Source organism: Caretta caretta, chromosome 10, assembly GCF_965140235.1.
Source record: "Caretta caretta isolate rCarCar2 chromosome 10, rCarCar1.hap1, whole genome shotgun sequence".
Classification (NCBI taxonomy): domain Eukaryota; kingdom Metazoa; phylum Chordata; order Testudines; family Cheloniidae; genus Caretta; species Caretta caretta.
The window spans coordinates 59,989,539-60,005,148 of record NC_134215.1 but is presented as its reverse complement, the minus strand read 5'-3'; the positions used below and the strand labels follow the sequence as shown (position 1 = coordinate 60,005,148).

Sequence of the window (15,610 nt, the reverse complement as noted above, 5' to 3'; positions counted from 1 at the left end):
CACCTTGGTACTATGCTCACTCATGTGAGATGTTGGGAATTGTTTGGGACATACCCATGGTTCTTTGTGCTGCAGTAAGCTATGCTGGGCTATGATTTTTTCCCAGTGAATTGTGGGAGAATTTGTTTGTCCTTTTGGGCACATAGGGAGAATTATGGGAAGCCACTGGAGTAGTTTAGCCTGCATCCACAGTGCAAAGTGGATCAGTTACCAGCCCAAATGTAAACAGTACTCCAGGACAAGACAGCTCCCATAGGTGTAAAGAATGAACACACTTGGGTCAGAGGTTTGTGTGTGTGGATGGGAGCCAGTCAGGGACAACACCCAAGCAAGAGACCAAGTTAACTCCACAGTGAAGACAAGCCCCCAAATGCTACCCTCAATATAAAGTAGGTGGGAATGTCTCTAGAATATAGAAGCTAAAGTCGGGGACGAAAGGGTCCTAGGGTGGGAATTTATGGTAGCCAAGTCTTGGGTGAATGATGCAAACTCTACCTTGTAGGATATCTAATGAAAGCTGGTAGTTAGCAATTTGAGAGGTACTTTGAAATATATACATACCTGCAAAAATATAAAATTGGGGGGAGGGCCCACCTTGAAAACCAATCCCCTTAATACATCTAGTATCCTGTCAAGCCATGTTTCTCATTTAGGAACACAGGAATTACCATGCTGGATCAGAACAGGGGCCCAGCTAGTCCAGTATTCTGTCTGAAAGTGGCCAGCTTCAGCTTCTTTGGTGAAAGAAACCCTGTTGTAGGTAGGTGTGAGACAGATAACCTGCCCCCAGCAAAACTTCCTATTAAACCAAGTTAAAGGTTAGCTTATGGCCCAAAGGTTATAGGTTTATATCCTTTCCAAAGCTATTGCTTAATGTTTATGCTGAATATTCTTATTATTCATATACATGTGAAACTCCTTTTTGAAGCCTGCTAAGCTCTTGGCTTCAGTACTATGTGGCAATGAGTTACAGAGTCTGTGAAATAATATTTCCCTTTTATTAATTTTGAATCCCCCCCTTCAATTTTATTGAAAGTCCCCTTGTTCTTGCACTATGAGAAGGGGTAAACAGGAGATTCCCCTCTACCTTCTCTACGCCATTCCTTCTTTTGATTACTGTTATGTCTCTTCTTATGCATCTCCAAAGGTCCCAGCCTTTTTCAGTCTCTCCACGTTTTTAATATCACTTCTGTTTTATCTTTTCTTACATGGGGTGACCAGACCTGAACATTGTTCCAGATGAGTGCACACCACTGATTTCTAGAATGGCACTATAATTCCCAGTATTATTCTCTATCCCATTCCTTGTACATCCTAATATTTTATTTGCATTTTTTATTGTTGCGGTACATCGAGAAGAGATCTTCAGTGAGCTGTTCACAACGATGCCCAGGTCTTTTTCCATAGGCAAGTCACTTTGCATTTGTTGACATTGAATTTCATCTTTCTTTGTGCTGCCCATTCACCCATTTTACTCAAGTCCCTGACATTTCTCATAATCTTCTCAAATCTTAATGCAAAATGATCTAGATTTGTCCTCATCAGATTTTGCCATCTCACTGCTTGCCTCCTTTTTCAGAGCATTAATACACTGAACTACATTGGACCCAGTATATAACCTAGTTGCACTCCACCGTTAACTTTCTGACATGATGAAAACTGATCATATATTCCTGCTCTTTGTTTTCTGGTTTAGCAAGTTTCTAATCCATGACAGTACTTTCTCTCTCACACCTTGACTACTTAGATTTCTTTAGTAACCTCTTCGGAACTTTGTCAACTGCCTTTTAAAAGTCTAACTGAATTCCTGTTCTTTATTCACTATTTTACTGACATGTTCTTCCCTTGCAGGAGCTACAGTAGTTAGATTTATTTGAACATTTCAACTTCTACCCGTTCACCAGGTTCAGATTAAGGTTTACCTGGTCTTTTAATTCCCTGGATCTCCTCAGTGTCTTTTAAAAATACAGCAACATTTACTGCCTTCCATTCCTCTGGTTTAACATCTGTATTGGACATGTAACATGGAGCAAAATGCTTACAAAAAAGCTCTATGGTATTTATTGTTCTGTTGCATTCAAGAGAACTCAGAGTGCAAATTAAGGTCCCGATCCTGCAAAGATTTAGGCACATACTTAATTTTAAGCACATGAGCTAGTCTCATTGATCTCATTGGGACAATCCATGTGTTAAAAGGTAAGACTGTAAACTATAAATCTTTGCAGGATCAGGGCTTTAAGATGTGACTGGATAGTTTAGTGACCTGCTTTATACAAATCAGAAAGGTCCTTATTTTGTCAACATCAATGTACCTTCCCATATGATTGCTAAGAAAACACTCAACAAGACAGTTTAATATAAAATGTTTTTATTGTTTTTGAAAACATTTAAAAAACAATTTTTGAGCACTTTCAATAAAAAAAATAACTGAAATGCTACTGCAATATTCAACTACTGTAGTTTCAGCAGTACAACAGACAACAAAACACTGGGGGCGGGGAATCGGATTTCCTGCACTAAATGAAAATGTAGAACAGGGATATTTCTTTCCTTATGGTGCAGCAAAGAAAGCACAGTATAGTACAAGACTATTATATGAACCTCAGATGCACTGCACAAGAAATGCTTTCCTTCTTTTCAGTTCAGAAGTCAGTGCTTATCGCAATTATTTGCAAATTCTTTACTTCATGAATTCTTATCATGATAAAATGGTACAAAAATGTTTTTCAACACCAGAACAATAAAAAATAATCCAAGAAAGGAACATATTCAACAATAACTAAGCTAATTTAGTAAACATAAAAAAGTAAATTACTTGTGAATAACTATGCTTGCCTGGTTAACATGGAACCAGTTTCAATACAGCAAAAGAATAAAAAAAATAAAGTGGTTACAGGAATATACCTAGTACTGTACAAGATAAGTCAATAACACTCATGCACGTCTTGTGATCATGTATTAACATGGTGAAGCAAACTAAACTTAATTTCTTCCTGCTGTAATATTCTCACGTAAGAGAATAAGAAATAGAAATATCTCATTGAGATCAATGCACATTGCTACATAAGACAACTTCATCTGTCATTTTTATGACATTTTGCCTTTTAATAATGAAACACATTAAAAAGTTTTTATCTGTGGGCCGTATTGGTTGCATTTATCCTAAGGAACGTGCCTGCCACAGGTTCAACAGAAATTTAGTGCAATATATGAACCCCAGAAAGTTTGCTGGACTAACCAACCAAATTTAAAGTGTTTGCTGCAATACTGTACATGGGGTACAAATTCACTAGTCTTTATACTTTAGCAAAATATGCTATCAAAATAATTTCATTATTTTCTCATAGTAGGAAGCCAGTAATGTAAACAAGGGGTCAGAACTGTCTCAAATTATTATTTTTGGAGTATCTGACACAGACAGGCTTCCATTAGTTAGAATCACAGAGTTTTCCTTTGGGTATTGCATACTTTGGTGTGCAGTAGTGCTCTGTCTCAATGTACAGTAAAGAAGTAACTAGCACTAAGAACAGGGATCTAACAGATTATTAATTATAACAGCAAACACATGAACTCCAATAAACGAATACATACCAATATACAAAGCTGTGAGCTAGCCGAGCACCATTTATTGAAGTGAAAATGTTTTACCCCTATGTGTGGTAATTTAATGAATCCTTATTGAATTAAACACACATTTGCCTTAAATCCACTGATTAAATAGTACTCCTATTTGCCTGCTAATTAAGTTAAAGGAAAATTTTCTGCCAGGCCCCCATGTGGCGTTTGCATTTAAAAACCTTCAGTGATGGCTGCATAATTTAGAAAAAGCCAGTTTTTAAATTTACTTTAACTTTGCTGAGAAATGTTCTTAGAACACAAGAATTTGGAGGGGACTAGTTCGACTGAGCTACTGTGCAGTGCCAGCAGCACCAAGGCAAGGGAAGAACGCCATGCACGTACATAGAACACCATAATACCAGTGCAGATGTTCCCTCCTGTATGTGCCTTCCCTTGTCATCCCCCCATGTCAGGCCTGCTGGAAGTGCAGGGTTGCCATATGCACAGTGGTGCTGGCACTTGATACAGGATCAGATTTGCGATGCACTGAGCATCTCAAAAGACATCAGTTCAAGATCCGCCTTGGGCAACTTCTTTCAAAAAGGGAAATGGCTCTAATGTGTACTTCTTGGTAGAAATCAACAGAACATGGAAATAATCAACCCAAAGCTTACCCTATAATAATACCTCCCCCACAAACTTGAAAAAATTTGCAAGCCTCTCTTAAGAAAACAAAAGGAGTCTGCCAGAGGAGGGGCATGAACTCTCTCTGTGGTCTGCTGCCCGTGGGATCAGGTGCTGCAGTATGGCACAACTGTTTGTCCTTCATCAGACGAGCTCACGGGCTGGGGGCTGCCTTACTTCAGGGCTTTGATCCCAGGGACCAGGAGAAGCAATGATGTGCTAGCAGCTGGAGTGCTAGTGAGCAGCACCATGGCAACGAATGCTGTCAAAACCAAATACTGAAGATTTCAGATCATTAGCAGAAATGCAAGAAATTACCAAAATACATTTCAAGAACCACGAAATTGAAAAAAATACATTTCAAGAGCTGAAAATCTGGTCCTCTCTTCCTCATTTGCCCAATCTAGATGGCGGCATTCTGCCTCTCTCCTACATGAGCTGATGACCTAACAACCCTCTAATGTGACACCCTGCTTTAAGTTCTACTGATGTCATCAGTCCATAGGAGAAACAACAAACCCCTTACAGAGCTCCAGGAACAATACTACAAAGTGATTTGCCTGCCTGGCATCTGTGACACTCCACATGGGAGTCAGAGTTTGCCTGTGCAGATCCCCTTTGTAGCATTAGGGCCTCGGATGGTTAGGTTCCTTTTCTCTATTCATCATTAGAGATTTTTACAACACTCAAATTCTTCTTTTACTTTTAATGACAAGGGTTAAAGTTTTCTAAAGCACCTAAATGACTTAGGAGCCTAAATCTCATTGACTGTCAATGAGATTTAGGATCCTTAGTACCTAAGACAGTTTTGACAATGGGACATAAGCACTTTTGAAAATTTTACCCAAGGACTTCATGTGTCTTGCTGCATGTTTGTAAAGTGCCTGGTAACATTATGGCTCTATAGAAGTTATTTTTAATAGTTGTCAGCCAATATCAGAACATTTTTATCATCTTCTTTATTTTCAGGAGGCACAGAAAGGGGCAGCCTACTGAAAAATACAGAGGAAAAACACCTTCCTCTACTCCCCATTGGGTTAGAACAGATGGGTTTAATAACAAATCTTAAACATAGTAATATTTTAATAAGCTCATGCAGCCATTCTACTGAAAAAAGAAAACAAATGTCATGTCACCTTTGCTAATTCTGATAAATAATAAAACAGTAACTATCATTTTCTAATATACATATGTCTACTTTTATTAAGCCTCAGTGCTCAGAATCTTTTATCATGCATTTTAAACTCATATTAAAATCCAACATTTAAAGTGAAAACTAAAATAACATTAAGGTGAGGTCCTGGATATCTATGGATAAAAACACTAAATATATATATTTAAAATAAAATTTTAGTGCATTTTTCTCTTTCCTTGATCGTTCCCATTATTTTCTCCTATCTTAGCCCTTCATCATAGATGTAAATGGTGTCACACATATTCCTCACGATTCACCATAGTACTGCAGCTCTGGGTAATGCTCAATGAGACAACACCACTTGTATGCCCTACATCAAGCTGTAACCCCTCTCTCTCATCAACCACCTACTTGTCTACAGGTCCCACACATTTCTGACTTGAATAACACAGGCCAATATCAAACATCTCCTCAGAAGTAGCAGGCAGTACTAAGTACTGAATCTCTAGTAACAAGTAAGTTGGATTTAAAACCCTCCCAACACCTCTCCTGAAGTTGTGAATGCTGGTTTTCAATCACTATGTATATATATTTTTGCTACAATAAGAAATGCTATTAAGTGGGAACCCTATAAAATTTAAATTCTAATACTGGCTCTTCAATAGCCTTCAGAAATTTATTTAAAATTGAAAAGACTGCCTATTCCCAGCTAAAGAATAAGCGACTTGTACAGCAAACTCTTTTTTAAAAATGCCACAATTCTTAGCAAGTGTTTCTGCTGCAGGAGGCACTTCCATTAAGACAAATACAATACGTCTGTCTTTCAGATACAGTGTGCTACATACATATTATTAAACAAATTTAACCCAACATTTCAACAGCAGGATGGTCCTTACTCTCCATCCACTCAAAACCTGATGTAGTCATTGAGTTTATGGATTCACTGCAGATTTGTTGAAACAAGGGGTCGTTCTTTAACTCCTCCAGTGTAGCATCGTCGTCTTGTCCCTGCTGACGACCTGGATCAAACAGTAGATTTGTATCTAAAGTATTCAGATCATTAATGCTGCCTGAGAGGTCGGAAGACAACCTGATGTCGCTGGAAAAGACAGATGCACCGTTATTGAGATCTGACACCACCTGATTCACCAGCTGCTGGTTGGTTTGCAGATTGTCCTCCCCTAAAAAGTCTTTTACAGTGCTGCTGAAATCTAATTGCTGTTCTCCAATTTCTGATTGTGCTTGGTTATCTCCAGAAGAAAAACTGATCTGATCGGTGCTGCTGTTTTTTGTGAGGTAACTTGGTGTTTGGAATTCATAAACTGAAGTGCTGGAATTGATCATATTTTGTGGGTTGGCACTAGGAAAAGTGGTGGATGTTTCTAAAATCTGAGTGAGATTCATCCTCGCTGTGTAATTTGAAGGCATGTTGTTCATTCCCAAACCTCTTACTGCATCATCGCTATCAGAATCAAGTTTGCTTAACAACACATTTGTTATTTTTTTAGTGTTTGTTTGTTTCTGAAGAGACGGGAAGGCTGTCTGCATCATGACAGTCAAAGGGACTGACTGACTCCTTTGAGCTATATTATTGGCACTAGTGTCTGCATGAATATTTGTGAACACATTGTGAACTTCAGGTGTCACTGGACTTCCGAAAGGGGTCAAGTTAGAGCGTGGTATATTAGAAACTGGATAGACAGTGCTTCCACTAAGATTACGCTGGCGATGGACAGCAGGGCTTACGCTCCGGCATCTGAAACTGTTATTGAGAGAGGAACTTGTTCCTTTGTTGTCAAGAGGGGCCGGAACAGCAAAGCCTTCCTGCTTGTTGGTGCTATTTACAGAGGCTCCCTGATGTGATACAGGTGACACAGGAGTCACACGACCAAAGTGAGTATCATGGTGCCGGGACTGAGACTGATATGACTGGCCAGGAACTGCAAAAGCATGAGGTTTCCTGAAACGGTCTTCCACTAGCTCCTGATAGCTTGGAAGAATGCCATGATTTGAAACTGATGAATTAGTGACTCCACTGTACCCGTTATTCATCCACTCAAGTTTGGTTTTATCAGGGTGAGTAGCCATAGGTCGCTGCATTGGTTTCACAGGGCTACTTGAGACAATGCTGGCATCATGGTATGCCATACTGGAGCTTATTGGAGTAAATGCAAAAGGATTTCTGCATTCCACGGGACTAGGAGGGACACTGCTGCTGCAGTTTGAATGTGGTGTGCCAATGGGTGTATGCCGGCTACTTCCCAGAGCACTGTCTACAGGAGTAGTCTGAGCCAGTCGTGAGCATGGGCTCTCTCGTGACACACTCTGAGATCCAGCAATCATTTCTGACGTGGGTGTTGGGGTCGGAGTCGGGGTAGGTGTGGGAGTTGGGGTAGGTGTGGGAGTGTGAATTGGAGTGCTATTGTTGTGGATTGAATGGTAGAAGTGCGTATTGCTTGGATGAGATGACATTGGAGCTCCTTGAGCTGCTGTCTGATTCTGCAGTGCCATTCCCAGACAACTACCATAAGGATGAGAACTGTTCATTGACATTTGCTCCTCCATGAGCACCAGTTCCTCCACAATGCTGTCCTGTGTAAGGTCATCATCAAATGAAAAGAAGTTTTCGTTTGATTGAGGGACTGTATGTTCGAATTCTTTTAACTCAGACTGCAGAGGTAACGGTAACTGATTTGAGGACTGTGCTTGTATTTGACCCAAAGCTGATTCTTGGATCTGGCTCTGTAACTGCTGGCTGTATGTATCCTGTTGTATTCCTTCACAGTGCACTGGCTCCCATACAGATTCCTGTAAATCATTAGAGCCAGACTGTCCTGCAATAGTCATAACACTGATATCTTGCTGCTGTTCAGCGTTCACAGATGTAAAGTCAGAGGTTTTAGTGATATGCTGCCATGCATTTGGATTAAAGCTGCCATCAGATTTTGAATCATTTTCTAAGATAAACAAATTTCCTTCCAATTTTACTTTTATATCTGGAGATGAGGCTGTGAGCTGCTGTCCCAAAGTGGAATCACTGGTATTTATAACGTTGGAATTCAATGGACAGTTTGTCACTAAGTGTGTTGAAGCTGTAGAATTTACTTTTATAGTGACCTTGCTAGGAACCTGAGCAAGTGCTCTAGCACTGTCATTTCTAGCTAATGATACAACCTTCTGAACCTTCTTAACACTGCTTCCTTTTTGACCTTCCATGCTACCTGCTGAAAGCTGCCCCACTAGTGGTTTCTTTACAGGTGGTACCTGGGACTCCTGAAGCGTAGAAGGTAGTCGCTTCCTTGGACTTTTAGTGCATGTTTTATCTTTAATAGTAGAATCACCACTAGGAGGTGAACTGATGCTGGTGTTGGAGAAGTTTTGAGTGGCAACTGAGAGAGTAAGAGTGCTTTGATTATTGCCTGCTGAAGAAACTGGTATGATTTCTTTAGGTCGAGCTTTATATTTGGTCCTTGCTCCTTCAGGTCTCTGATCACAGCCCTTAACTGTTTTCACTTCACTGATGCTCTCAGTGGAACCTTTCAAGGTTGTTCCCTCAAAATGATTACTTTGAGCAGTAGGCAGGCCTGGTGCTCCTTTGATAGCTTTAGACACATCGGAATTCTCTTGGCACTGAATTGGGTTCTCATCCAGCAATGCTTCTGGTTCCATTTTGATCTCAACTGCAGGTGTAGCTACAACACTGCTTGTCTTGGATCCTGGAGACTGAAGTGAAACAACAGACCCATTTTTAATCTGCGGAACAGTCCTCGATTCTTCCATTGCTCCTGTACTGCTGTTCAATGAAGTAGTGTGTTTGACGGGTACACTACTGCTGCTCGGGGCAAGAGATATTGCTGTCATTTTTACCACGTTTAAGGAATTTACATGGGGAGCTGGCACAACTGTCTTGATTGGGCTACTGGTGAAAAGCACCGTAGTAGGCGAGCGGATGGTGAGAGCACTGGTGTTTGCTGGCTTAGGTAAGATCTGTGGGTAACGATGCCGGGCGGAACGGTCACCAACTGGACTGGCTGGAACATTCTGAGGAGTCTTTGGTGACTGCTTGACTGACTGCATGTGCTGGGTGACCACCTGAACATTGAGCGGAAGAACCTTGCCATCAGAGGAGCCCATGGGACTTGGAGATGTCACCAGCTGTCTGGTCCTCGGTACCTGTATGTGGAGAAAAAGGACAGTCAATTTAAACAAAAGTATGCATGCCCTACATAATCTAATGGATAGAGTTAGATTAATGGGGAGTAAGAGTGCCACATCCTAAGGATTAAAAGGATGCTGCACTGTTTTTTATATATAAAACTGCAAACAGGCACCCATCCTACACTCTAGTTGCTCTTCCAGAATACGAACACTCACATCACCACCATCATGGACAATCCCAAAGAGATATAGCCTCCTTGCAGACCGTCACAGTAAATACTCAAAACATATAGTAAAGCTGCTCTTCCACCTCAATGGTCAACTGCCCCACAACTTACACATCAGATCACAAGAACAGGTATAATGACAAAGCAACAAGGCCTCACTATCCCTAGGCTCACCTCTTCCCCAAGCTCCTGGGGAAAGGATGAAAGACAATAGAGTTGAGTACTAAGGCCAGCAAAAAATCAGAACAGAACAAATAATCCTTGTTGCCTAACCCAAAGGGACCCTGGTCCATGACTAGGCTCCTAGGCACTAAGGTAATACAAATAATAATAATCCAGATAACTAAAATCTGCACTAGATACTTGGGGCTTGATTCTTGTAAAATTGAGGCCCTATTTTAAGTGCATTTTTGCAGGAAAAAAAGGGGCATTCATTGACATGTCCAGGTCCCTTCCAGCCCGACATTTCTATGATTCAGATGCAGGACCTTGGAGTGTTGATTGAAGATAGATAGAGAGGGGAGGAGATCTTCAAACATTAATTTTTAAACTTCCACCAGTGAGTAAAACACAAACCAAACATTATTCAGGCAGAAACTGGCTTAGCTATCAAAATATACAATAAAGCCAAAAATCAGGTTTTGTTCAGCCAAAACAAACAAGTCTGTACTACAGTATAGATATTCAAATAAAGGTTAAACAGATGCCAGTACAAAGCCCTCTGGACTAATGAAGCCACATTTACATACCATATGAAGGGCTTAAGCAATGCATTGGGTCTTGTGCAAGCTTCAGAACTCATGTAAATTTTGCCCTAAAGGTATAATGATTCCCATTTAAAATCCAAATTATTCCTGGTTTAAGTGCCACTGTCACTGATTTACACCAAGGATGAATGTGGCCCGTGCTGTGTAAGTATCATTCTAACACATCCACATCCATCAGACAAAATTTTTACATTTCTGGCTTTGTCACTTATTTGGAACAACAGAAAAAGTCCCTGGAACAAGAAAAGAAGGGTCACCGAATCTATCTCTCAACATTCATATAGCAACAGGAAGCCATTAGTCTGTGATAACTTTCTATTTGCTTAAATATTTCCAGAATAAATATAAAATAGAGAAAAACAGTTTTATAAGGTTGTCTGGGTTGAAAACTGTTGGAGCACATTACCGGTATGGGGCTGGGTACAGCTGCCACTACGATACCAATAGGCTGAGGAGACAAGATTGCAGGACTTCCATTAGAAATACTTGTTACTCCATTGGCTGTAGCTCCTTCTGTTTTCTTTGCTGGAGACTCTCCTGGCAAAGGAGACTGCAGTTTCTGTTCCTGTTGCTTCTTCTGGATCTTACGCTGTAGCTGCTGCTTGGCATCAACTGGTGATGGGAGAGTTGTCACTTGAGGCTGAAAAGAATTACTTTCAGCCGTGGGTATAAAAGCAGAGGGTTGAGGGATCCCTTTTATTCCTGAAAGTGAAAAGAACAAAAGTGATTTATGCCATGTATGTCGTGTGATATTTCTAGATCTAAATAAATACATGGCAACATGTGTGCGCACGCACACAGACACAATGAAAACATTCATGACGGGTTTTGTACTTGGAATAGTTATTTACTGATTAAATTTATTTCTAATACTGATGATAAACCCCCTCGGTGCTGGGCAAGCTGGATACGCTTATGTTGTTGCTCAAATATTTTGCATCGGCATTTTGATTCTAGAAATCCCAATTTGCAGTATCCAAGTTAACACAATACTGACAGCGTGTCCTTTGCATAACTGTCAGTAGATGGCAGTGAATATACTTTTAAAGCATCTTCAATCTGTTTTTTGTTGTTAATGTTTATATCACTTTTAAAAATTACACATTCCAAAACACAAGGTTGTGCCATGGACAAGACGTGCTGAACAGATTATACAGCATTTAAATCCCCTTGAACAGTCTGGGGAGAGTCCAGCAGTATACAGTGTCGAACACCAGTTGCAGTACAAGTGTGGCAGGGATATTAGCTTGTAATAGGTAATGCTAGAAGTGCTTAATAGTGCTACTAGTGCACGGAAGGGTGGGAGACACAACATGGAGAAGGTGAAAAATGGAAAAGACAATTGAATGCAGAAGGGGAGATGGAGATACAGAAGACTGAGAAAAATACTCTCTGGAAACAATGTCCCTGAAAGTCAGAGACAAACAGCAAAGCCTCCAGGCAACTGTTTTTACCTGTGTAGTCAGGACTAATCCACATTTTAACCTGTAACCAAATCATGTTACAACCTTGATCTTCAGAAAGTTTAGTAACAGTTCCAGGACTAGCATGTTCTTAAAATGATGCCTGTGTAAATGGGTTCTAACACGGTTTCCTTTCCACATCACAGGTGTTTAAAAGCTGTACATGAGGAATGCTGCAGCATGTTACAGCCTTCACCTCTCAATTCCTTTTTCACTTAAGAACTGAATTGTCCACATCTTGAGTGACCTGGGCTGAATGTTGAAGGGGAAGAACAACTATGGGAATGCATGCAATCATGCTCTCTTTTGAATCTGCACTATGGACAAACTGTTCTCTGCAAAAAAAGCAAAGGTAGTTTGGTTCCAAAGAGGAAAGAAGAAGAGGTCTGGTGCCCAGACCAAGGACAGAGAGGTGTGCGAGAGCTATCAGCTTCTATGGACAGCACAGAAGGAGAGAACTTCTGCAGTGTCCTCATGAGCCCTCACGAGTGCTTGCAAGAATGATCCACTCACTCCCTCGGACTACCATCTCATCTAGAAGGGATGGAAAGAAGTTTCCTTGGCTGAAGTACTGAGTGAAGGGTCATTTATGGTTTTCTTGTGGTGGCACTGCTGGCAGCGCTGCTGAAGCTAGGAGCATATATCTGAGGGGCAGTATGAAGGAGATGGAGATTTGCACTGCCATGTATCAGCCCTGGATATGGGCAAGGAAAAGATAAGGGCCATCCGGAGTAGGAACTCTAGTTATGAGCTAGGAACTCTAAATTATGAGCCACAGATGCCAGTGGCTGAAAAGGGGGATGAGCCAGAGTATAGCAGGGGAGGGGAGATTAATCTGTGATTTTTCCCATTTTATTTATTTATTTAAACAAATGATCATCGTGGTCAACCACCCTTTTTACATTCCAAAGGCTCTCTTTGTAGCCAAGAGAGCTACCTGGGTAGGATGCACAAGTTTACACTGATCCTTAATAGAACTATTGAGAACTTCTCAGGCCAGATGCTTTTTGAGACACAAAACACAAAGTGAGAACAAGTTTTGATGCACAAGAAATCATAGCTTCCCCCTTATAACTCAAGAACAGCCTTTTGTACTTCAGCAATTTACTTCAAACCTTCCACACCAAACAAGTATTCTCTGATTTCCTCTTAATAATCACGGGACATTTAAGACTAAAGGGAGTCTCTGAAAATGATGAGGGAACATGAGGAAAATTTTTTTTACACAAATAATCACAAGTTATTAAGCACTGGAACTCACGGCTACAGGATATGTTTGAGACAAAAAAATCAGTAAGATTCATAAAGGGACTGGACATTTATATGGATAACAAGAATATCCAGAGCTATAATAGTTACTGCTACTATAAATTTTGGAAGAGATAGTAAACCTCATGCTTCAGGTCTTAAGCCAGTCTCAATCTATTAAGGATTAGGAAGTTTCTTGCACCTTTGTCAAAACCACTGGGTTTTGGCCATTCTTGGAGATAGGATACCGGACTAGATGTATCAAGGGACTGTTTCAGTATGGCAATTCCTATGTTCCTATGTGTAAATTGTCTTTTAACTTTAACAATGGAGTATTTACTGCAGCTCCTTAATCATAAATGAAACGCTAACTAAGATAAAATATTTGGGAGAGCTGCACAACCTCACAAACTTGCACCAGCAGAAGCCCATCCACCCCGCCTCCACAAGCTCTATTTTTAGTATGGTTGATGCTGACACCTGCTGACCTACTTGTGTTACCTGAACCAGAGCAAACATTTCAGGACAGTTTGCACCTGACATGCATCAAGATTGCCCCTGAGAACATCAGTTGTTGAAAGAAAATTAAATAAGAGCTGAGATAAATTCACCTAACAGAAAATTCACACCAAATCTATCTATATGTATTTCCGAAGTGCTGTCACTGTGCTACTACAGCCCTGCTCCAACGAAGTATGTAAGCACATGCCTAAATTTAAGCATATGAATAGTCCCCGTGATTTTAATGTCATTGATCATACGCTTCAAGTTATGCATGCTCTCAAGTCAGGCTGGATTTGATTTAAATCAAATTGATTTAAATCATGATTTAAATCACGAGTCAGGAAGACTCGATTTAATCATGGATTTCTACATAAAAGTGCATTCTTGTTGGTTGTTATAACCTTAATACACATATTCTTCACAACTCAGAGATAGATGTAGGTTTCATTTTTAGAAGGTACACGCTGTGCATTTTTAAAGTGATTTATTTTGAAAACTTTTCAGATAGTTTTACAGCTATATCAGAAAACGAATGATTGTCTGGTTATTTCATTTACCAAAGGTAACTGAAGCAGATATTTATGAAGTCACTGGGAAGTGAACTATCTCCAGTTCAACAGGTTAATCATTAATATTTGGAGGATTTTCTTGCCATGCTGTATTAGGAGGAGGACATCACCAGACAGACATTTAAATGGTTTTATTTAACTAAAACAACATTATGTATTCTGGATTTTTTTGTTCAACAGCAAACATATAACATTTTAACAAAACAAGCATATGAATTTTTGAATTTAATTAAACATTCAAGTTTTTTAAAATCAGGTTTGTTTTTGTTAAAATTGTTTTAAACTAAAATAGTTAAATGAAATATTTAAAAAAAAAACAACAAAAATTAAATTGACTATGTCAGCCAAGTCAACATGAGAAACTTAGAATACTGGCTTCTGCAGCTAACTCAGTCGTCTTCACTTTCATTTTCCTGTTTGTTCGTAATCTGGAAAAGAAAAACAAGCTTTCCTGCTTTTTCAGGTCCCAAACGATTTCTCAATTTGGAATGAATTAGTCCAAAGGAAAAAAATATTCTTTCTACACCAGCAGAAGAAGCTACTGCTGTTAAAAGTGAGATTATCACTTCAACAGTCTCTGAATCCAAGTGCTTAAGTGACTTCCACCAATTCACTAGTGTGACTTTCTTTAAAACATCATCAGCAAACATACATTTCTTGAATGGTTCGCCCTTAGCTCTGAACTTTATTATAGTTGGCATTATGGAGGGATGATTGCTGGTTGTCCATGTCATAGCCAACTCCTCTTCTTCAGCAGTTAAGGTTTGACTCTGGTGCCGAGTATTGAGAATATTTGCAAGAAAATGAGCTGGAGATAGTGCTTGCCCCATTCGTTTTTTTAATGCTTGTAATTTAACTCTGTCATTGCACATTTCTCTTTTTAAGATCTCATTCAGTTCCTTCCAAATTTCAACAGCATCAGCAATAAAACAGCTGTTTCCGTGCATTTTGTTCAAGGCTACAGAAATAGGTGTCAGGGTACTCAGCATGTGTTCAACATTTCTCTTAAGCCCAGTGTTGAGAACTTTGGCTGTGACAGTGCCGTCTATTTTTTCACGATTTTGTTCACAAACAGTCATCAGATTAGGCCAGTTCTTGATACAGTGCTCAAAACAGTCTGCTACTGAGTTCCATCGCACGTCTTGTGGGAGAGTTAGCTTGGTTCCTCCCACTTTTTTCAGAGCAGCTGCTGCAAAGTGGTTGTTACAGAAGTATTTTGCAATTTCAACAACATTAGCCTTTATTCTGGAACACTGAAGTCTTTGGCTAGGAGGTAAATCAAATGAGCACTGCAACC

The 15,610-nt window shown here is 39.9% G+C and overlaps 1 protein-coding gene across 1 annotated transcript in view; it reads right to left on the bottom strand.

Moving 5' to 3' along the window:
* Positions 1–2,351: 2,351 nt before the first annotated feature.
* RFX7 (regulatory factor X7) overlaps positions 2,352–15,610 on the bottom strand; it is a 118,126-nt gene continuing 104,867 nt past the window's right edge. The window contains exons 8-9 of the mRNA XM_075133065.1: positions 10,936–11,231; positions 2,352–9,550 (exon numbers count right to left, since the gene is read on the bottom strand). Of these exons, the coding sequence (XP_074989166.1) occupies positions 6,239–9,550; positions 10,936–11,231 (3,608 nt within the window). The 3' untranslated portion in view covers positions 2,352–6,238. The remainder of the gene's footprint in view (positions 9,551–10,935; positions 11,232–15,610) is intronic.